The 24,030-nt window shown below is 43.6% G+C and overlaps 1 protein-coding gene across 2 annotated transcripts in view; it reads right to left on the bottom strand.

The window, feature by feature from the left end:
• Positions 1–23,256, bottom strand: part of PAPPA (pappalysin 1) — a 246,970-nt gene extending 223,714 nt beyond the window's left edge. For both annotated transcript variants that reach the window (XM_054502141.2, XM_063649861.1), the window contains exon 1: positions 21,791–23,256. In XM_054502141.2, the coding sequence (XP_054358116.1) occupies positions 21,791–22,205 (415 nt within the window). In that variant the 5' untranslated portion in view covers positions 22,206–23,256. The remainder of the gene's footprint in view (positions 1–21,790) is intronic.
• Between the last annotated feature and the right edge of the window lie 774 nt (positions 23,257–24,030).

Here is a 24,030-nt window from a genome sequence, read left to right as displayed (position 1 = left end):
CTGTGAAGCATCACCAGATTCATCTACCTAAAATCCTATTTTTCACTATTCCCCCAAACAGACAAACCTCTTTCTCTGATGCTCTCAGAATAAAGACCAACATCAATTTTGCATCTCAGAAATTGGTCTCAACCTATCTCTGAATGTGTAGACAGACTCTGGTAAGATTTCCTCACTTTGGCCCACACTGTTTCCTACAGGTGGAAATGTCTCCCTATCGTCCCTGTCCTTTCTCTTTTCTGATCTTCAAGACAATACCACTATTATTTATTCCAGTAGACCTTCAGTCTTCATGAGTCTCCACCATCAGTGTATAAGTGTTGATGAGTACCTGCTATCTGGCACAGATGTAGTCAGTCTTTGACCCAGGCATCTTTCTGTACCAGCCACAGGACACTTGGGCTGTTTCTTGATAGTTCACACATGTAGTTGTTGAGGGCACAGCCTCTCTTTTCTCCTGAGTCTTTCTGAGGTCCTAATACTGTTTTTGGTTGTTTAGTTGTTGATCTAATTTTTTTTCATGGCAATGATCACTGTTGACAGTATGACTCATTTCTGAGGTCAACTTCCTGTTCTCTCCCCCACTTGACTGTAAGCCTCATAAGAGCAGACAGTACATGTCTATCACCACCTTGTATCACTATATAGAGCCTGTATCACCACCTTGTATCACTATATAGAACCCTCCATATAGTGACTAGGACATAAGTCCTCAGTAAACACTTGTTGAATGGATAAATAAATGAAAGATTTATGTGCCCAAGGCTTGTGAGGAAACCTAATTTGGGGGGAGTTTTGGTTTCAAGCAAGCTTTTCTTCTTCTTTTAAATTTGTATTATTTGTATTTGTATTTAATTGACAAAAATTATGTATATTAATACTGTACAACATGATATTATGAAATACATTATGGAATGGCTGAACCAAGTTAATTAAGTATGCATTATCTTACATGCTTATTAGAATTTTTGGGGTGAAAACACTTAAAATCTATTCTCTTAGCAATTTTCAAGTGTGCAATAGTAACTATAGTTATCATGTTGTATAATAGATCTCTTGAAGTGATTCCTGCTGTCTAACTAAAATTGTGTCTCCAGTTTTCAAACGCTCCTCTTGGTACCGGAGGGTGCCCTGATTTAGAGGCAAGAGTGGGGGTCCTTGTTACATCATATAAGCCCCTTCAACTTCCTGGTCCTCGATTTTTCCATCTATATAATGGGAGGTTGACATCAGTGGTCATTAGGTTTGAATGTATAAATAGTAAAAGGAGTAACAGGGAGTTAGGAAAACACAACTTAGTTGTGTGTTGGCGAGACCTTAGGCAAGTCACACTCTCACTCAGGTGTCCATTTTCTTATTTGTGAAAGAAGATGACTGTGGTAAAATAAATTCTACCAGTTTTCTTGAAAATGCAGAGAAAAAAATTTCTATGTGGAAGGTAATAAGACAGGAACTTGTGCTTTAATTTGCCACTATTAATCTTGGGCAAATTTCTTTTCATCCATGGTCACTTCATGACTTTCACAGGCTCCTTCTTCCAAAATTATGCTTTATGATTGCATTGTTATAAAAATAAATGTAATTGAGAGGCTGGATTCCTTATTTTAGATGTATTATTATTATATTTTTTTTCTGATTCTAAAAGAAATTAATTAATCTAAAAGAAATTAATTAATTAATTCTAAAAGAAAGAATTAATCCATTTTTATAGTTTAACAAAAGTACTGTAGACCTCAGGCACTGTGCCAACCGTGTCTAACAGATGAGTCATCAGCCTTGTTTTCATTGTTGGACCTCGGTTCCTCATCTGCTGAAGAGCATTGGGAGGAGGAGGCACTGAACACCTGTATCCATTCTAAGGAGCCAAGAGGAATGGGGAAGATTCCCACACGGGCAAGTCAAATGATAAATGATGTAAATTTCATACCTGATGCAGGCCTACAGCAAGTTGTATAAAAACACAGCCCACACAGTGTGGGCTGAGCTCTGAAGAAAAAGCTGCTCTCTCGGATGAGCCTGCCATCACCTCATCTTGGCCCACACAGCCTAGGGTGAGCCTTTCAGGAGAGAGATGGCAAAGGGAGATAAGAAAGGGACAAGGCCAGACAGGCAGATCTCCACTTTGCAGGGCTGGTGCCCTCCAGAATTACCCTTCTAGGCAGGGAGGGCAATGACAGCTGATGCTTACCGAGTGATTACTGTGTGCCAGGTATTGTGCGAAACTCTTTGCATAGATAACTCAGGTAACTCTCACAATAACGCAAGCAGGGAAATATTATTATTATCACCATTTTACAGATGAGAAAACTGAGACTCAGAGAGTCCAAATAACTCACCTAAGCCTGAGTAACCTGTTGGCCAAGTGACAAAGATGGGGTTCAACCCCAAGCAATCAGACTCCAGAATTCACATTTTAACTTCTAAATATTTCTGCTTAGTCAGGGGAAAGCTGACTACACCAGGACAAGGGGCTGCTTTTAATGATAAATAAAGAGTAATAAAGCGAGTTCTATAGTAGAGGTACAAGCAAATAGAGCTCAGCAGAAAGACTGCTTGATTCTGACAAGAAGGTGCAGGGAAGTTTTCCTGGATGAGTCTCAAAAGAGCCGAGCCTCGCATGAGGTACAGGATTTGGGGAAGGAGAAGCTGGGCAAAGACTTTCTAGCACAAGGTGAATCATCAGCAATGGCAAGAGCTGTGAAGTCCACCTTAAGGTCACTCTCGAGATGAGAAAGATATTTGCTTTTGATGGGATTGAGGGTGCACAGAGTAACTGAGGGAAATGAAGTACAATGGCTGTCTGAGGCTAGATCACAAAGGGTTGTGAATGACATGCCAAAAGATCTAAAGTTTCTTCCATAGAAAAGAATGAATCTTTGGTGTTTTTTTGAGGCAGTCCATGGGGGTGGGTGGGGATCATTAGCTGGGGATTATACAGTCTTGCTTTTGACAGTCACAGAGCTAACAGAGCCAGGACTAAAGTCTCAGGACTCCTGTCCAGTGCTCATGTGGCAATCTGGAGTCATTTATCCTTAAGACTCATTAGTGAAGAGGGTGAAATGTGAGCACAATTTCAAAGAGAGAGGTCTGATACACTACTAAATTTCTATTGTTTTGACATCTGTTAGAAAATCATAAACTATAAATAACTCAACTCAAAAAACCCTTTAAGGCTCTAAATGGATAAATAGTGTTTAGATGTTCTTTGGGGCTTCATAATTTAAATTTTGTTGCACTAGGTAGAGGATGATTAGTTCAACCTTGATCCTGGTCTCTAGCTGACCTTGGGCAAATGTCATCTACCTTCTGTCTCTCGGTTTCCCCAACTATTCAACTGAAAGAGGATGGAGAGTTGATCTTCAGATCCCTTTATTTCCCTGAGAGTCTATCGCATAAACTCCTTGAAAGAAAGGGATTTTATCTCCTTTGATTTCATATCCTCAGTGATTAGCTTGAGATCTGATACATGGTAGACTCTGTAAAATATCGTGGAATTCATGGTACAAACTAAATTTTAAACTCAAGACTCCAGGGATCTTTAAGGGACTTTAAATCAAAAGTTTGGAAGTGGTGACCATTTTTTAAACAAAAAAGGCATAAAAACAAGCAAATCAGTAACCAGACAGGTTAGTATTTCCTCTGGCTGTAAAAGATGCTGAGGAACTGAAAGACTATGAAACAGAGAAGATTGATGAGGAGGAGGCCAAGAACACTGTAAGGTCAAGGGGGAAAACAAATGTGAAAAAGCATAGAGGGAGAAATATGTGTTTTAGGAGTATCAGGTAATTCAGTTTAATCAGAAGAATCCATGTAAGTCAGTGGTTCTCAATCAGTAGATTTTGCTCACAGGGAACATTTGGCAATGTCTACAGACGTTTTTGATCATCACACTGGGGAGGAGGGTGTGGCTACTGTGTCTGGTACATAGAGGCCAGGGATGCTGTCAAACTCCACAACAAGGAATTATGCATTCCAAAATGTTAATAGTAGTGAGGTTGAGCATCCCTGGTGGAAGCAACGAGGGAAAGTTATGGTAGTAAACAATGCTTAGGGAGGAAGGTGAATGTGAGGCTATAGAATTTAGAACCAATCTAGAGAATCTAGAGAGGTTTATGGGGGGAGGGGTTAGAATATGCAATCTGAAGATTGCTTCTACCACTGACTTGTGTGGACCTTGGGAAATTCACTTAACATTCCTCATCTTTCAGCTGGAAAATTGCAGTAATAATAGTACACACCTCAGAGGGTCATGGTGAGGATTAAAGAGTTAACGTATGCAAAATTTTATGAACAGTGCCCGACACATATTATGCATTAAATATATTAGCTGTTATGCATAGGTAATAGGGAACTACAGTAGACTCAAGTTCAAGAGAGCAGCAATAGTGGCTCCTCAGTCAATGATAACCTTAGAAAAAGGCTTAGAGCTGCATGATTATCATGTGACTATTATATCCACCCAATTAATAATCCTTCTTCAATCAGCTTCTGCTTCAGATGACACTGCAGGCGGATGTGTTTGGGTTTGTCTTGCTGTCTGCAAGCAACTCCCTGTCTGGGCTTTGTCTCCCAGATATCCATAATGCCCAGGCCAGCATCTGACTGCCTCGCCAGTTCAGGCTCCCCATGGTTTCAATGAATAAGGGGAAGGAGATAGAGAAAGTCAGACATGAGGACAGACGGAAAGATGGAAAGGCAGGAAGCCTTCCATGAAAGCTGCTGCCAGTGATACACACTGTTCACAGGCATTCCAAGTATAGAATCAGAGGCATGTTTCAGAGGCTTGTTTGAGCTACTGATACTGTTCTTTTGGAACCCTTGTTTGTAAACAGATATTTCTGCTAACACTGGGCTTTGTAAGGGTGGACAGAGTGGTGGGGGGGTTGAAAGTGGGGGTTGGAGAAAAAGGCAGGTTGTGTCCTAGAGCCTTAGACCATGTGTTTGTTGTTGAGAATACAAAGACCTCACTGTATTAAATGAAAATGCTTGTTTTACAAGGCGAGTGGGAATATGATAGGTACATGTCGAAAATGCTTTGGAAACTGAAACAACCCCATGCCACAAGGGCGTTCTGCTACATCATACATCCAGAGGCATACACAGAACGTGAAGTCTCAGCATCACTAAACAAGGGCTTTAGGAGGCTGTGGGAAAAGAGAGTCCCAGAAGCTAAGTGACTGGCAGCTCCCTTCTCTGGTCTCACCTAAGCCTGCCCTTTCCCAAAGAAAGGCTTCCATTTCAAACTTTCTATTGTTTTTCCAGCACCTGCTAACCTAAGGGTAGAAACTATTATTGATCTAAAATATTACTGTTGATAAAGGAGCCTCTGGTAGTCTAGATCCAGACTCAGAGCACTACCAGGAATATTTATATGATAGAACTATGCAGGCAGAACACTTTAATTTTTCAAATTAGTTTTCAATGAGTGGTTTTCACACTCTACTCTGTGGAAGCATAAGGTTCAATGAAGATGTCTCAGGGGATTTTTTTTTTTTTTTTTTTTTTTTTTTTTTTTTAAGAACTCACAGCGGCATAAAAACAAGAATTGGAACCTCCTAACTCTTCCTCCTCCAGTACTAGCACAAAGCCTGGTAAATGGAAGATTACATTTACCGAAGAATGGAAGGATGGATGGACAGATGAATGGATGGATGGATAGATGGATGGATAGCAGAAAAGAAGAAAGAAAAGAAGGGTGGATGGATTAGGGAATGAATGGGGATGAAAGGGGATGGATTGATGGAAGGGTGGATGGAAGGAAAGAAGGAAGAGAGGGAGGGAGTGGGGGGAGGTAAGGGGGTAGGGAGGAAGGAAGAAAGGGAGGGAAGGAGAGTTAGTAGATGGGTAATGGATGGAAGAGTAGATTGATGGAAGGGTGGATAGGCGGCTGGATTTGTGGATTCGTGGTCAAAGTCCATAGTGAATACTTAAGGGCAGGACCACTTCAGGCCACATTTGAAGTGAACTTGCTTATTTAAAAACTCAGAGAAACTCAGAAAGCAGAGTTTGAATAAACAAAGTTGTAGATTATATTTCTAAGAAATAAACTAATTCTTCCTCAGAGGAAAAAAAGGTCCAAATTCTATTTACTCCAACAAGGATTCAGATGAAGGAAAGTGCAATTGCTCAGTCTGATATGACAACTCAACATCAACATTCTCATTTTCACAGATCCCCTATAGTGTTCATATTTTAGAGCTGGGAACAAGCTTCAGGAAATGACCTGGTATGCCCCCTGTTTTTCAGCATGTAAGTCACCATTTGGGGGACATAGATCCCTTTAAGAAACTAAAAAGAACTTTGACTCCAGAAAAATGTGCACAACCTCAAATTTTTACAGAAAATGTCTTGGAGTTTACAAATCAAGTACTTCTGAACCCAAGTGCAAAAACTCCCCTATCCTCTGTTGATCTAAAATAGGAGTGCTATTCTGGTATTTCACTTGGTACTCATATTCATAAGGAAATAAATGATAATTATATTAACCAAAATACTAAGTCATAACATCAGCAATCGATCATGATGCTGTTGTAACTGAGACCCCACTCTTGGCCTCACGCAATCCATTCTCCACATAGTAGTCAGAGTGATCTTTGGAAACAATAAACCAGATCCAGTAACTCCATTGTTTGAAGCTCTCTGATAACTTCCTGGCACACTAGATAAAAAAAAAAAAAATCTAGTGTGCCATCCTCCTCCTCTTATATTCTAGGTGAAGATTGCAGGAGGAGCATGGACACATCCCTTACAATTCCACCTAGCTCTTAGCAGCTCTCTCTAAGAATAGTTTGGAGAGGTTAAGTGCGGTGGCTCACGCCTGTAATCCCAGCATTTTGGGAGGCCAAGGTGGGTCGATCACCTGAGGTCAGGAGTTCAAGACCAGCCTGGCCAACATGATGAAGCCCCGTCTCTAATAAAAATACAAAAATTAGCTGGGCATGGTGGCAGGCGCCTGTAATGCCAGCTACTTGGGAGGCTGAGGTGAGAGAATTGCTTGACCTCGGGAGGTGGAGGTTGCAGTGAGCCAAGATTGTGCCACTGCACTCCAGCCTGAGTGACAGACAGAGTGAGATTCCATCTCAAAAAAAAAAAAAAAAAAAAAAGAATGGGTTTGGAGAAACTGAAGGACAGCCACATGGAAGGGACTTAAAGCTAGCATAGATGGTATACTGGTTAACTGGAAAGAAAGAGAGGCAGAGAGATAGGGAAAGATGATAAGCATATACATTTCAATAGGTAACTGGTTGGCTCAGAGAGACCAGGGCCATATCTCACAGTCAATGCCACTCACAATGTGTCTGCCTTCACTGTTTCGTCTTTCTAAGGCCTATGCTATTAATTCTCAAAGCACCTTGTCTTCACAGCACTCGCATTCAATCACCTTATCTTATTCCTTATTTGGAGCCATCTCTAATCTGTTCGTTCATTTAACATTGTTTACCCAGCCCTCACCGACATGACTAGTATTGTGTGAAATTATAGGAATAATGCAGAGATGAAGACCAAAATGGTCTCTGCTCCAAGGAGCTCAGAGACAATTGGGGAGAAACAGACAGATACCAAGGAAATCAAAATAGAGTGTGATAAATGCTATGAGGAGGGAAGATAAGGAGTTGTATTGGCTTGATGCAGATGGTGATGGATATTGAATTGTCCAATAATTTCCTAACACCATACTCCTAAAAGATACTCTGGGTAAGTATCTACAGCTGAGGCATGAATCCAGAAGTGTTGATTGTTCTCATTTGATTTATGGCTATATGTTTAAAATTACATACATGACTATACTCCCACACAAGGCAGAGCACACACTCTACATACACACACATTCACTTCATGAACAAGTCCCCAGTCCTTCCAGGTGGAAAAGATCACTTATGCTTTCGAAATTTCAGAGCACTTTTTCACTCTCATGATAAACATGGGTGTTTCATAACATAGTGTTTCTGCTCTGTGCTTCCCCAAGACTCTGTTAATTGCTTAGTTATAGCAGTTACCATGATGTCATCTATCTGTTTACCAGTCTGCTTCCACCACTAGGACTCGGAGTTCCTCAAGGCATGGAACTATGCCTTGTTCTTCTTTTTAATTCTCATCTCCTAACTCAATGTATAATATATAAAAATTGCTTAATAACTACATATGAAACAGAAGGGTGAATGGTTAGAAAGAAGGAAGAAATGAAGGAACATTTACCTTTCCTAATAAACTTTCATTTCTCATTGAATCTTAAAGAATGTCTAGGACAGAAGATTGGCACATAAGGAGTTCTTTAAAAAAGTTATTAAACAGCTGTATGATGTTTTCTAATAACCTTACTAATATAAACCCATAGTTATAACTATCACCCCACACTGTAAAGGAAAATAAAGTGACCCAGTGGAAACAGCATTGATGTGGAAGTCAACAGATATAAATTTTAGTTTCAATTTTACTGCCAATTTGCTGCTTAACCTTACTCACTTAGCTTAGCTTAATTTAACAGGTAAACATCCATGGATCTCAGTTTCTCAGTCTGTAAACTGAGCAGATTTGATAAGGCAGTTTCTGTTACTCCAGCTTTAGAATTTGGGAAAGGGAAGGTCAAGATATTGCATTTGTTTTTAGCAGATTTAATCAGCCTCTTGGGGGGCTGTTCTATAAAGGGGTCATCCTGAGAGATTAATATTGGCTCTATCAAGGCTTAATCAGCTCTGATGACAGTCACCTAAAAATCATCCTTGTTATTCCAGAGTCACTATTCTATTCAAAACCCCATATCCACTCAGCATGGTCACCCACATAATTCCAAGATTTGCCTGAGAATGAATCAGGGCCCTCATCAGAGGATGACAAGGAGGCTCCATTGAGCATATCTGGGGAAACATGTCCCAGGCACTGATTCTCAAAACAAGAATCCAAAAACACTTTTGGCAAACAGAGTATCTTTGAAATAAGTGTACAATTGGTCCTCCTTATATGTAGCCTCTGCATCTGTGGATTCAACCAAATTCAGATAAAAAATATTTCAGAATAAATTAAAATATAATACTTAATAAAAATAATACAAATAAAACAATACCACGTAACAACTATTTATATAGCATTAACATTGGATTATGTATTATAAATAACCAAGAAATGATTCAAAGTATATGGGAGGATGTGTGTGGGTTATTCACAAACACTATGCCATTTTACATTGGGGACTTGAGCATCCTCAGATTTTGGCATTGAGAGAGTTGGTCCTGGAACCAATCCCCCGTGAACACTGAGGGACAACTGTATATCTCCTAAAGGACTAGTTAAAGGTGGGAAATGCTCTAATGGATGTAAAATGTCTTTCTGTTTGAAAATCACCTGCAAATAAAATATACTTTGCATATCTGAGATTTCTTAGCCAATCTTTTTGAAATCTTATAATGTTCATTCAGATTTTTCCTCTATTTCTTCCTCTATCCCTCCCTCTCTTCCTTCTTTACCTTTCCATTCTACACTCGTCAAATGTTTGCATTAGCCACTGGGGGGCACCACCATTCATTCATTCAGTCATTCATATATTCATTCTCTCATGGAACATTTACTGAGTAATTGCGGTGTTCCAAGCAATGTGTCAGGCCTTGAGGATGAAGAGAGATAAAATTAAACTGGTGTGGATTAGAATTCCAGTTTCACCACCCATTAGCCATGGGTACTTCAGGGAGTCATGCAACTTTATAACCCAGTTTCAGAGTGTTCAAAGTGTAGCATTCAGCATAATGTCAGCACATAGTAAGTGCTTATTATAAGCTAGCTGCTTTTATTACTGTTATTACTGCTGAGAATGTGTCTTCTCTCCTAGGGATGTATAAACAGCGGATAGAGAATTCCAGATCCTGAGGTCATCACAAGGTCTCACAAGATCAAGGAAAATCAAGGAAAGCAGATAGAAAGCCCCACTAACAGAAAGGAGGGAAATGGGTGAAGACTCAAGCAACAGATATGACCGCCAGGACACTTGAGGCTCAGAAGGACACTGATAAGGGGGAGAGAGGGAAATCTGAGAGGCAAGCAAAGCTTAAGATTATGTGCTGCCATGCACACACAAAACAAATGCTTTGCAAACAGGCACAGGGCTGAGAGGCGAAGACCAAGGCCAAAATGTGGCTTGGATAAGAAAGCCCGATGTGAGCTGAGAAGGCCCTTAAATACACTATTCCCCTCCCCCTTCTGTTTTGGAAGGCCAGATTTCTTTTCCCTTCTGACTTCTTTGCTCAGGGGTAAATGAAATTAACCACTGTGTAATGTTTCTGACGGTGACACACATGCTAGGTCATGTGCTTTGGTTACGTAATGCAACATGCCTAAGGTTCCTGAGCTCTTTCTCCCAGAATCATTAGATATTCAACTGGTTCTCTTATCCAGTCATCCATTTATTAAACAAAAATACATATAGCCCCTTTATAGGTCAGATACTGAGCTAGGCAATAGAGAACTTGAGATGGATAAGATCTCAAATATGTACACAATTAAATGTCATAATTCCAGGTATTTCGATAAAAGTGTGCAGAAAGTATAGTGGGAACAGATGAATGAGGTAGGGAACAAGTTACACTTTGGGGAAGTTATGAACGGCTTCTCAGAAGAGAGAAAACTCTGGCAAGATCCTGTAAAGGCATAAGCATTCTGCAAAATGGTGCACTGGAAATAGAAGATAAGCCAAGTTAAAAAAGTGATAATTAAAAAGCCAGGTGCATTTGGGGGAACTTCAAATAATTCAGATTTTATTGAAGAGCTTTTAGCTAGAGGTGACACAGTCAGATTTGCATTCTGGACAGATGTGACTGTTGGATGTTAGTGAGCAGGTTGAAGGGGGTGCAGGGATTGAATTTCAGAGAAGTGGGCATTATAATACTAGGGAAATAGTCACAGCAAGAAATAAAGAGGATTTAAGGTACAGAGAAGAGAATTTGGCTATAAACATTATAAGGAAGCAGGAGAGTCAGGAATTGATGACTGATTGAATACGGTAGATGATGTAATGTAGAGTGGGTGACACCAACCAAGATGAGGATGCAAGGAATTTTGGAGGAAAGATGATTGTTTCGGAAGTGTGGAGTTTGTAGAACGTGCTAACATTTCCAGTAGACAGGTGGATCTGTGAGTCTGGAGCCCAGTGGAGTCTGGACAAATAATGACCATTAGTAGACAGATGGGTAATTAATCTATGAGAAAGGGTGTAAAGTCAGGAGACAAGTGGACCCAGACCTGGCTTAAGACTTTAAAGTATCTACCAATGGAGGATCTACCAATGTAGAAGTAACATTCTAAGTTGTTTGCTTTGTGACACAAAGCTTTTGGGCAGTCATGCAAGAGTATTTACCAATGGAAGAGTAACATTTTAAGTTGTTATCAGTCAATGGTACTCATCTTTACCCAGCTTGGTCACTGACTTGGACAAGCCACTTTCCTCATCAACCCTCAGTCCCTCATCTATGAAATAAATGGCTTGGATGAGTCCTTTGGACTTTGACACGCCTTGTTTCTTTGGACTTAAATGAAGTTTACTTCACAAAACTGAGTATCACATTTATCAATGTTTTATGTTTTCCGCCTGGGTGCCTTGCATCTTAAGATTAGCCTATTAACACAGCCTTCTCTCTTCTTTCAACAGCCTCTGAGCTGCAAGATTTGCAGTCACAATGGGGAAAATAACCCCCTCCATACAAATGCATTTGGCCACATCCTGCCGAGCCACCTTTCATGTTCATAGAGCAACAGGAATGGATATGGGACAGGCATAGGAATGACTTCTTGATTACAAGGATAATAGGTACAGGTTGGACCACTGGCTTCCTAAACACACAAGGCTGTAACAGGGCTCAGCAACTAGTGGTACGCTGCCCCTACTCACATACTTCGATATCCCAAGTTGTTACTGACCAGCTTTTATGTCTTAGTTTCCTCCAAGTGGGTTGGAATCTGAGACCTGACCAGGGTTCTCTACAGTCTAAAGTAGAAGAGGGGAACCTCTTATATTCTTCCAGGTTCTGTAGACCCTGGGTTTGTGGCAAATAATACCGAAAAACACACACATCTTCTTTATCTTGTTTGGAGAAAAATCCAAGTGGTCAAAGCAAATAAGCTGGCTATGAGGAGCAGGAAGAGCGAGAAGAAGGAGGGAGTTGAGAGGAAGCAGGATATACTTCAGAGATGACAGTTCCAGGGATCCTCTGAAGGAAAATAGTCTGTAAAATGATGACAGACTCCAGAGTTTTGGTATTTTAATTCACTGAGTTATCTGATTGAAATGATAAGCAATACTAAAAGGCCAGTGGTCTATTCCAAAGTCCAGGAATTTGTCTGGAATGGCCTTTATATCCTAAGAAATTACAAAATATGAACATGCTAGCATTCACCCAGTAAGTGATGACTGGGAGTCACTCAGCGAGTTTTCTGGATATTTGTGGGGGCTAGAATTAGTTATATTATGAATAGGATGGATTCCAGCTATCAGGAAGTACCAATATTCCCCAAATAATGTCTTCAGTCAGTCTTAGAAATTCTACCACTGGTACATTGCTTTGTGACACAAAGCTTTCTGGGCAGTCCTAAAAGAGTATCCACTAATGGAGCAGTAACATTCCAAGTTGTTACCAGTCAATGGTACTTAGCAAGAAGGTGTACCATCTTCTTTTTTCCCCAGTGTTGCTGAGGTGTGGAAGCTGAAAATGTGTCCACACTTGGCCCCTGAAGGTGACAGGCACAGGCACCACCTAGTGGAGGAAAATACACCAGAAAAGGAAGAAAACTGGAACTATTGCCAACTTCACAGTTTTGTCTGAGGACAGCCTTGATGAGGATTATAGAATCCTAGGAAGTGTCTGTAGAAGTGTCTTTAGTGCAAATAATCCCTACAGTACCGCAAAGTTCAGATGTGAAAACTGGTTCTGAGAGGGAGAGTGACTTGCCTAAAGTCACACAGCAAGCTAGTGCTAGAACTGACATCTCCTAGCTCAAAGCGCATTGCTCCTCCTTTTGCGATACAGCGTGGCCTTCTCCAGAGAGTCTCAGGCCTGCTCATAGGTCTCTTCTTCAACGCTACTCTCACGATGGCCTCCCTTGACCACTCTTTTCAAATCTCACTCCTCACTCCTCCTGCATCCCCACTCCCACACAGCATTCCTAGACCTCCTTCTCAACTTTTTCTTTACAAACATTCACCTGACATTACGGGATATATATGCTTATTCATTTACAGTCTGTCTCCACCTTCTCCCCAACACCCACTGCCCAGAATATAAACTCCCTGAGGGCGGAGATGTTTCTCTCTTTTGTTGACTGGTCTGTCCTCAAGGCCTAAAACTGTACCCAGCACAGAGCAGAAACTCAAAAAATACTTGTTGCATGCTTGGGCAGGAAATAGACAAATTTTACCTGGTCTCTTGTTCTTTGTCTGCATTTCTGAGATTTTTTTACAATGAGCATGCACTATGTTTTTTTAAATGACACAATAATGTGTTTATCTTGTTTGCCTTTCATTTTAGTTGTTTAAATTTTTAATTTTTTTTATGTTAAGATGACAGCAATAACTGTTTCCTGAGTTGTAAGGGAGGAAAAAGCAATTCCTGGCTTTGCCAAAAGAGATAAGTATGTCTAACTCCTAGAGTTATTGAGATTATTAGAAATAATGCATGGCAATGGCTGGCACACATAATACTGATATGAGTTAACGTTTGCTGGGTTACCGCATGGTCTAGATTCCATTACTAAGCATTTTCCACATGGAGGCCCAGTTAATCTTCAAAACAACCCTATGAAGTAACAGCTAGTATTATCTGCACTTTACAGAGGGGAAAAGTGAAGCTTGGAGATACTGAGTAACTTGCCAAAGGTCACACAATCAGCAGGTAGGTGCAATACTCAGGGTTTGACCAGGCAGCTTGATTCCTGAGTCCTGTGATCAACCATTGCAAAATACTTCCTCAGTAAACATATACTCCCGCAGGTCACTGCCCCAGGGCTCTAGAAGGCTCTAGAATTGCTCTCCAGGTAGTTAGGGATGGAGAGAAATAAGGAACCAGAAAAACGAGAACGAAGGGTATGTGGACCTGTGAGTATATGAGTATGTGTGTGTGTATTGTCACAATACTTCTGGGCCTGTCACAATCACTAGCAGATCCCATGAAATTCTCATGAACAGGGCCAAAGATGCTAAACATTTCACAATATGTAGGGCAGTCCCATACAGCAAATAATTTTCTCACTCAAAATCTTCTTATTGCAGAGCAAGCCTCCACTTGCTCTTTCTCCATGCTCCTCCTAAGGCTCCCCTCATCACTTTGATTCCCCTCAAGTTCTCCCTGGATAATCATTTTCACTTGAGTTTGCAAGTGTACAGAGAGGAGGGGATGGGGAGCTCCTCAGATCTGAAGCCTGGGCTGTGTCACGACTTTCAGCTAATCTTTGTGCGACCTTGGGGGAGTCCCTAACCCTCTCTAAGCGGTGGTCTTCGTATTTGCAAACCTTTCAGGTCACAGAACACGCAGGGAACTGAGACTTCACTTCCTCCTGTGGCTCTCAAACACTTTTAGTATTTTTAACTTTTTATTATGGAAATCTTCAATCACACACCACAGCATGAACAAAAATGTATTAAAGCTCCAAGGTTTAATCACTTGGTTTCAACAATTGTTATCAGTTTGCTAATCTCTCACCAACCACTACCCCCGGAACCTTTTTTTTTTTTTTTTCTGGAGCTTTTTAAACAAATAAACAAAATAGACAAAACATAATTTTACCCACAAGTACTTCAGTATGCACTTCTAACAAATTAGGATCTTTAAAAAAACATAAGAACAATATCATATCACACCTATCAAGATTAACAATAACTCCTCAATGTCAGTCCATGTCCATTTAAACTCTTTGTAATGCAGGAACATATTCCTTTAAATATAAGCTTGTAGAATCACACAATTTAAGTGGAATAAGGTGAAGGGAAGGAGAGAGGCAGAGTCCTGCCCTTCACCCTTGTCCCAGAAGCGCCCTGCGATTGCGGGGCACAGTTTGAAAGTCCCTATTTTACCCCTGACCCTCCTTTTGCATCCTGGGAACACTGAGGTCCAGAGAGAAGTGGCAAATGGTCAAGGTCATAAAGCAGTAAGTGGCAGGATTTGGCAGACTTATGAAGTCCCAACATCAAAGAACTCCAATGAGGTCACAGGCATGAAAAGGTTTGCTAACTCCATCACTGTTTATCATCTACAGTGTGAATGATGATAATAAAAGCACCTTTCCAGGAATGACCTTGATTGCACTAATCCCTCACATCTCTCACCTTCTAGCTCCTCCTAACCATGCTGACCCGTGCACTGTGGTCTGACCTCAGCCAACAGCTTCTCCCTGCATTGTCTCACCTGGTCCCATGACAGCCCATGAGATGGGGACACTGAGAGTAACCATCCCCCAAACCCCCTCCCCTGAGGCCCCAGTGGTTAAGTCAGAGACCACAGGTCACACAGCTTAGAGGAAGCCAAACCAGCACCTGAACTCTGACCTCCTAATTCCCACTTACAGATCTTCAAACAAGCCAAGGAACTTACAAGTCAGTTCTCAGCTGCTGGTGTCAGAATCACAGTTGAGCATTTCCAGTAACCGCATCAAGGCAAGAAGCAGAGCTCTTACTGCAGTAAGAAGAAAGTTAGGAGAACCTTAGGGAAAGGGAACTAAGTTCTAGAGAAGGGGCAGCTGGTGAGGAGAGAAATAGATGCCTACTGGATTCCCGAGCCCTCAGCCACAGGTAGATAAGATACAAGCTGCCCATAGAGGGAGTCCTCCTACCTCTAGTACCTGGAGATTTTCTCTTTTCCTCATTGGAGACACCTGCAGCCAGTGCTGGTTTCAGAGGGATCTCAAGGTGAGGAGTTTTGAAGTAATAGGAACACTCCTCAAGGTGAGGAGTTTTGAAGTAATAGGAATAGTTCTAAAGGACTAGCCCAGGGCAAAGTGAATGGTGAATGCCTCAGAGCTGAGCTTCCCTTTCTTATAATCCTTCCTGTTCAAAGAGGCTTCTCTCTCCAAAACTCCGAGAGATTGATTTGACATCAGGTGCATCCTGTAAAGATGGGGCCCACCATGGTTCCACACAGGAATGGCACTGGAAAAAATGAAATGTCAGGACCTGTGGCACCCAGGGGTTTGGAGTGAACAGAGGAATTCAGGATGGAAGAGGGGTCCTTCAGAGCTGGGGCACTGGAACTTCCCTAAATGCTTAGCTACTACCCAGCTCAGTAAGCAGGGAACATCATTTCCCCTTTGGGCCTCTGCAGAACAAGGGTATGTCAGACTACATCAGTAATTATTTTCACTAGTTGTCCTTCAACATCACCTGAGAAGGCTTTGGGAAACACCCGTTCCCAGGCCAACCCCAGACCCACAACATCAGAATCCCTGGGGTGCAGCCTGGGCAGAAGGATGTTTTAAAAGCTGGTTATTCCAGGTGCAGCCAGGAATGGGAAGTGCTGGACCAAATGATCTCTCAGACCATTTAGAGGGGATCACCTGTGAATACAGTTTAATTTTGTGTGACCCTGGTCCTCAACTTTCCTGTTGCACAGTGAGCTGTTTGACCAAGATGATCACCGAGTTCATGTCCAGGCTGGCCATACACAACCCACACTCCCGAGTTCCATATCTCTGGACCTTAATTTTGCCTTCCTCTGTGCAGGGAAAAATGGGAGGTGCTTTCCCAGGTTTCACAGCCTTTATCACTTCTATTTGTTCACTGAGTGGCAGCTCAAGAGAAGGTGAGAGTTTGGGGAGCACCTGGGGAAGGAGCAAGAGGCCGACAGTAGATCTGTGTGGCTTCCTTTTCTGGAGGTGCTTGCTCTCTCTGAATGCTAACTTGTTTTCCTGTTTACAGGTCCCAGTGGTTCTGGGCCTCCTTTGGCTCTTATTACCGAGGGGTCATCCTAGCATGTCAAAGAGGAGAAGATCAAAGTGAAAGAAAGGTATTTGAAGGAGTCTAATTGTTCCCCAAGATACATTATCTACTCTAGAGAGACTCCCCAGCAACTGAAGAGGGGAAGCCTTACAAACAGGCCCCACTTTTTGAAAGCCAAAGCCACAAACTGGAAAAAGAGATGCAGCTACTTCCTAGATCCGGCTACCCTTGACTGAGTCCCTAATACAAGTTGACACTGCACTGGGTACTTTTTGCTTGTTTATTTCATTGAACTATCCTGATGTCATTATGCCCATTTTATAGATAAGTAAACCAAGGGATAGATGGATGAAGTGACTTGATTCAAATTACACAGCATGTAAGAGAAATTCCAAGCCTGTCTGTCTGATAATTTGATGTGAAAAGAAAAACAGATCTGCCAGGTCATGCAGGGCTTCAGTTGAGATTTATATCCATTTCTCACCCTCTTTGATCTGTAGGTATATGGTTGACACATAGAGATGCAGAAAGGAATGGAAATGTTCCACAGAAAGATTAAGGAAGAGCATGTGAATCATTTCTTCTTTCTCCAAAAAGACTGCTGACAGAGGAAATGAGGACTTGGGTTCACATCTAGGCTCTGTCCACTGAGAACCTGTGGGACTTTAGACCAAGTCATTTCAACTCTCTGAAACTCAGATTCCTCTTTTGTGAAGTACAGGCGATGATACACACTTCTCAGGGTAGTTGTGAGGGCAAAACATGCTGGCACAAGGAAAGTGCCCAGCATCATCAAGGAAGCACACAGGTAGAGTTGGATTTCTTCATACCTTCAAGTGTTCCCCAGTCCAGAAAGCCAAGACTGAGATATTTGGAAAATCATGTCTAACAAGAATGAAGTTTGTTGAGCACTTACTACATACCAAGTCCAGTTTTAAGTACCTTCCACATCCAAGTTCTCTTAGCATTTATACAACTCTATGATACAGGTACTTGTGCCATCATCACTCTGTACTTGAGGAAGGTGAATGAAGTCCAGAGAAGTCCACTAGCTTGCTTGCCTAAGGTCACACAGTTAGTTAGGGGCAGAGATTCCACTTAGGTAACCTGGCCACTAAAACTGAGTTCTAACTATTACAATATTCTAGATCCCAGGTAGGACTACAGATATTGGGGAAAAGCCTTGTTAATATATGGACTCCTAGCCATATAATTAAACCCAGCCTTCACTGTTACAGCAATGCTGAAGTGGAGAAAATGTGGGTACTCTTTTTTGAGGGTTGGGTGGATACTAGGAAGTGGGGGTGCAGAAGGGAAGGAAAAAAAGATTCTTGGAAGTAACCAGCACACTTAATCCAGTTCAACCATTAGAACAAAAGAAAACAGGCCGGCAAGCAGAGGTGCTGGATGGGATTCAGGTAAATCCTTTTCTCCTTCTGAGCAGGAATTCTGAATCACTAAGGGAAGGGGAGTGGGACGGGGTGGGAGGAGGGCAGTACTTGTGGGGTCCACATTTCACTTATCTAACAGGTCGGGAGAAACTTTAACAAGATTAACTGCTGCTCAAGGCCTCTGCTCGATGGAGCAAATTGAGTCTTTTGTTTTCCTTTTCTTTCAAACTGGAGGGGTGTTGGGGGGGCAGTTGGAGATGAGGAACAGGGGTCTGGTTCCTCCTGCCTGGTGTGGTACAAAAGCAAAGGGATGTGTCAGAAACAACCCCTCATCCCCTGACTTGAAAGGGAGCCCAAATTGCTATGCATGAAGGCTGAAGGCTGTGTGTGGGTGGTGGGTCCGTGTGGGATGAGAGGTGATGGTGTTTATGAGACACATTCTCTCAGCCATGCAGGGGGCAAGGCCTGGAAGTCAGATGCCAGGGATTAAATCCTAGTTCCTGCCGCTGAGGAGCTGTGTCATCCAGCACACACCCCTCCCCTCTCTGTGTGTCTCTCTCCCCATTCGGCCAAAAGGGAAACTGGCTTGGGTAACCTCTGAGGACCCTTCTCACAGCAGCCTTAAAGGATTCTTCAATCCTAAAGACCATCCACTGGTGGACTGTCCAGAGAATCCTACACATAGGCACTTTCTAACTTTGGCTTTGTTTTTGCCTGCATAAGCCTTCCCTTTTTTTATGTATTAATATATATATTTTTCTCTTTTCCTTTCAGAAAAATAAAAGGCATGTTTTCTGAGCTTCAGAAGCAAACTGCTCCTTCGCTCCTTCCCCCCGTCTCTGTCTCTCCGAGCGCCTGTCTGAACTGGTGTCAGTGAAGTTTGAACCGGGGCAGAAATAGCATCCCGGGCGGATCTGGGAGCATAGCCCGCCTACCAGGAGCGGCAAGGCCTGCCTCTGCCAGACGACAGACCCGGTTAACAGCACCGTAAAATTAGACCTTTACGAAACCCAATTGAATCCTGCAGCAAAGAGTGATGTAAGGCAGCCTGGCCTGACAGCAAGACAGCAACTCTCTGCCTGAAATAGCAGCGCGGTCCCTGCTGAGCGATGACTGCTCTCTCAAGATAGGTGACCAGGGATTCCTAGGAAAGTGGCAACGCCCAGCCAGAGAAAGCCAGCAGAGGTCAGGCAGCAAACTGGGCACCTGAGGTCGCAGCGAGAGGGTGAGCCTTAGCACCGGATCCTTGCTGCCCACCTGGGTCCTGGCTCTCCCAGCCCAAACTTACACGAAGGAGGGAGCTGAAAAAGTACTTCTGCAAAGAACCTCTGTTTGTTTGCTTTTTAATTCAAGGAGAAGCAGGTTCTTTTTAGTCCAACAGCCTGTACCATGTGGAGGATATGCAGAATGAGTCTTTTCTGGCTCAGAGCCAGGTGTTTACACACCGCCAAATCTGGCTCCAACTCAACTAGGGGAGGGAAAAGAAATCCACCAGAATCCTCAGGAGAAAAGCTCCTGGCTTTCTGGTGCTACACGACAGCAGTGCTTATTTATTTATTTTATTTTTTTCGTTTTGAGAGGAATGTTATTTCTACACATAAAATGGACCAGGCATTTTATACAAGCAATAATAACCTAACGTCCCCCATCCAATTAAAGTATTTTACTGCAACAATCTTTGTGTGAGAGAGTGAATGAGTGCTCAAGAGAATGCGTGTGAAGAGAGGCTCCTTGTCTGAATTATAGACATTTATAAAGCAGTCTCCTGTGGAATCCCAGGTGTTATATATATATATATATATATACACACACGTATTTATGTAGACACACTTACATAGTTAAAATGCATTCACTGCCCTTTCACTGATGATACCTGCATAACCCTGTGCTCTCCTCTCTCCAGGGAATGCCTTCCAAATCACTGGTACGACAGGTAAAGACTAGGAAAAACCAGACCTACAGATTAAAAAAAAAATCACCTCCAAGCAGCAGTCTCTTTGCTTTTTCACATGTTTGGAAAGAGAAGTCAACATACTACAGCCCTAAATTATCACCATCGTCATTATTATTATGGATAACGTCTCCTCTGTTCCAAATTAGACCCTCCTCTGAGCAAATAGGGCTTGCGAGTTAAAAGTGAATGAGTTCAGTTTCCTTCTTCTTCCCGGGAAAAAAAAAAAAAGGAAAAATAGCATGCGATGACGTCAGTTGTGGGTTGTTGGGGGGAATCACTGTATCGCTCTCCTTTGATAGCTGGCAAGCGGGAGCTTTGGGAGACGTATTCTTGGGATAGCAGCAGAGTGTGGGTCTCCTAAAAGGGTCTTCATGTCAACTGGATAGTCAGTGCTACATCTGTGAAAGTCCAAGCCATGGAAACACAGGAAGAAGCAAAACTGCCCGAAGAGCTCACAGCTTTCCCTTCTAAGAAAGTGTGTGTGTGAGGGGATGGGATCGCAAAACGCCTTCACACGTTTCCTGGCTGCAGTGAAGGGGGAACCCCTACTCTCATTTTAAGACGTCCCAGGACATGGCAAGATTGTTTGTGCAGAAAGGGAATCTCCCGGACAGAAAAGGCAAAACTTTCCTCCTCTCTTCCAGCGCCGCCCCCACCTCCGCTCCCCAGTTTTATTAAAGGCATTTCCACAGATTCATTTAGAGGGGGGAAATGGATGCTGGAGCATTTCTAAGGTTTGCAATCCTTGCAAAGTGTCCGGTTTCACTATAGGCTTTGCTGTGGAACAGCGAAGGGGAGAGAGAGGGAGGTTGAGGAGGGAGAACTCAAATTCATTACGGGCTCATAAAGTCCCATATGAAAAAAGCGCCCCGTTTCGCAGCCGCGTCTGGGGAACGCTGGCGGGGTATGCGTTAGGAAGGTCTCGTCCCAGCCCCGAGTGACAGGCACTGGGCTTTAAAAGCTAGGACATGGGATGGCGTGGAGGGGGTGAGGGTGAGTCCCAGAGGCAGGCTTCAATCAGTGAGCAACTTTGGGGCACTTCGAGGACTTCTAAGTCCTGGCGAGTACAACAACCTTGCCCTTGCCGGCTTTCAGGGGAATGGGGCCTAATGAAGGGGAGTTACCCCCATTAAAACGTCAAAGAAATCAACGGTCCCCAAGTCTCCTTTCACATGCATCTCAATTGGGTCATCCTCCCTTTCATCCCAAACGGAGAGAGTGCATCTGACTATTCGGAGCACGGGTTACGTGCCCTAGGCTCCGGGAACCAGCCCTCACTGGCCGAGGGGCCGCGGGGCCGCCAGGAGGGCTCCCCAGGTTCCTCCCAGGGATCGAGCAGCTACGCCTTCCGAGTGTGCCCATTCCACCGATGGGGCAAAGTGAGGCTCTCAGCTCGCCCGGATGTCTCTGCGCCGCTCGCGGGGCAGCTCCCGCACAGACACGCCTGCAAGCCCCCGACCCGCCCGCCACCCGCGCCCAGACACCCGCGCGCCTCTGGGGCCGCAGGGACCGTGCAGCGCCCGCCGGGGCGCCCTCACCTACCTGTGATCACTGCCGGAGACCTCTGGCCCCCCTCCGCTCGCAGCCACACTTGCAGCGTGAACGCGTCCCGGGGCAGCTCGAGGTCGGCCCGGAGGCGCAGCTGCTCGCCTCGCCCGCTGAAATAGAGCGCCCGGCTCGGCGGGCTCGGCTCCTCTGTGGCGCCCCTCGCCTCCCGCTGCTGCCGCCGCCGGGGGACGCGCACGGCTTCCCAGGCACCGCCCGGCGGCGGCGGCGGCGGCGGCGAGGCGCGGCGGCCGCGGGCCGCCCGGGTGGCGCAGGTGGCCGGGCCAGCGGCGGGGCGCGGGGGTCGGCCGGCCCGCGGGTCTCTCCGGGCCCGGCGGGGACGCTCTGCCAGCCCGCAGCCCAGCGCGGCGCTCAGCAGCCCCAGGTGCAGCACCCAACTCCAGAGCCGCATGTCCGACGGTTCCCCCCGCCCCCCCTTCGCCCCTGCACCGCCGCCCGGAGCTGCCAGCTTTGGGAGCCTCGGCGCCTCGACTTTCTTCGCTTCTTCACCCTTCTTGGGCGAGCCCCCCCTTCCACTTGCTTTTTTCTTTTCTTTCTCGCTTTCCTCCTCAAGGTGTGTGCTCCACTCTCTCCCCACCTTTGAAAAATACAGCCCAACTCCTCCTGGTTGGCAATTAATTTCTCTCCCCGCTCCTTTATCTGCCTTATTTTCCCCCCTAACAGCTGGTTGCCTTCCTCCTTGTTTTATTTCATTTTATTTTATATGATTTCTCGCTCCAAAAAAAAGCTCCTCTAAGACTGATCCGCTGAATTCCCTCCCCCCAAAAGATGCTCTAATTTATTTATTTTTTGCGTCCTTTATAACACAAGCCACAGCCCCCTTCTCCCCCCCCCAGTCCCCCCTCCCCTCCCTCCTTCTTCTCAAAATGAAAGGAAAGAGGGGGAAAAAATCCCTCAGAAGATGAGTAAACAAGCGTATGCTAATCTGCTCCCCAGCGCTCCACCTTCCCAATTGAATGAGTCCCTGTTAAAACTGCGGGGATCATGACTAATCAATCAGTTTGGAGAGGCCGAGCTATCCAGCTTTCCTTCACTTTGCCGTTTGCCTCCTTTCCTTCGCTCCCGCTTCTCCACCCCCTCCTTTTCTCTCTCTCTCTCTCTCTTTTTTTTTTTTTTTAAGAAGACAATCTTAAAGTAACAATTTAATGAAATTCTGTACACACCCCCTTACGGTCCTCCCAGCTCTCCTCATTCCTGCTCAAAACACACATTCCTGTTTTTGTTTTGTTTTGCTTGCTTTTTTTCCCTCCCTCACTCCCCCTACTTATTATTATTATTTCTGATGGCAGGAGAAAAATCTGTCCTTCTCTTAGGATCCCCTTTGCACTTTGCTGGTAAACCTCATCCTTTTCTGTAGCACATAAAGAGTCTTGAAACTTGATTCTTAGATTTTTTTTTTTAATTCTCTCTCTCTCTCTCCCTTCCTCCCTCTCCCTCTTCTCTTTTTCTCACTCTCTCCCTTACTCTTCTTCCCGCTTCCTCTCTCCTCTCCCTTTACCTCCTTACCTCTTCTTTTCCCTCTTTTTTTTTTTTGTTTCCCCTGTCCTTTTCCCTCTCAGAATTTCCTTAAAGTTGTACGATGATGAACCATTCCCCTCTTTTCTGAGCCCCCAGATAAGGCTGGCTTCAGCTAACCCAAATGTTTCCAAAGTTCTTATGGAATCATCAGAAGAAAATAGAAGAAAGGCACTGTCCAGGACGTCTGCCTTTCAGAAGCTGTAGTCCTAGTACAACTGGGTCTCTGAATTCCCCCGAATACTCTTTAAAATACTCTGTTGGTCATTAGAAATTATTTTAATTTTATAGGAAGAAAATGAGAGAAAAATATTAATTTGCGTAATTTTTTCAACTTAAGCAATTCAGGTCCTCTGAAATTGTTAAAGTCACAGTTAAGGATCTCACCATTTGCTGCTTTGTAGGTCTGTTTTTGAACTGGGACATACATGTAATATATTTTTTTCTTCTTTTTTCCCCCTCTTTATAGAACTCAAAAGCTCCCCCTTATGGCAAAACAGATCTTCTTTTATTTTGTCCAAGTGTTTAATAAGTCAAAACGTGTTAGCAGTGGTGGATTACAAACTATTAATTACCAATCTATTCCAATAAGGTAGTGATAAAAATATTCTGTGTGAAGTTTGCATGTGAATAGCGTGCTGAAAGCCTGCGATGAAATTAACTCCACTAAATTGTAACTTTCTTCTTCAATTGCTCTTATC

The sequence above is a fragment of the Pongo pygmaeus genome, chromosome 13 (genome assembly GCF_028885625.2).
Source record: "Pongo pygmaeus isolate AG05252 chromosome 13, NHGRI_mPonPyg2-v2.0_pri, whole genome shotgun sequence".
NCBI lineage: Eukaryota > Metazoa > Chordata > Mammalia > Primates > Hominidae > Pongo > Pongo pygmaeus.
The sequence above is the reverse complement of the archived record's forward strand: the minus strand, read 5'-3'. Positions and strand labels throughout refer to the sequence as shown.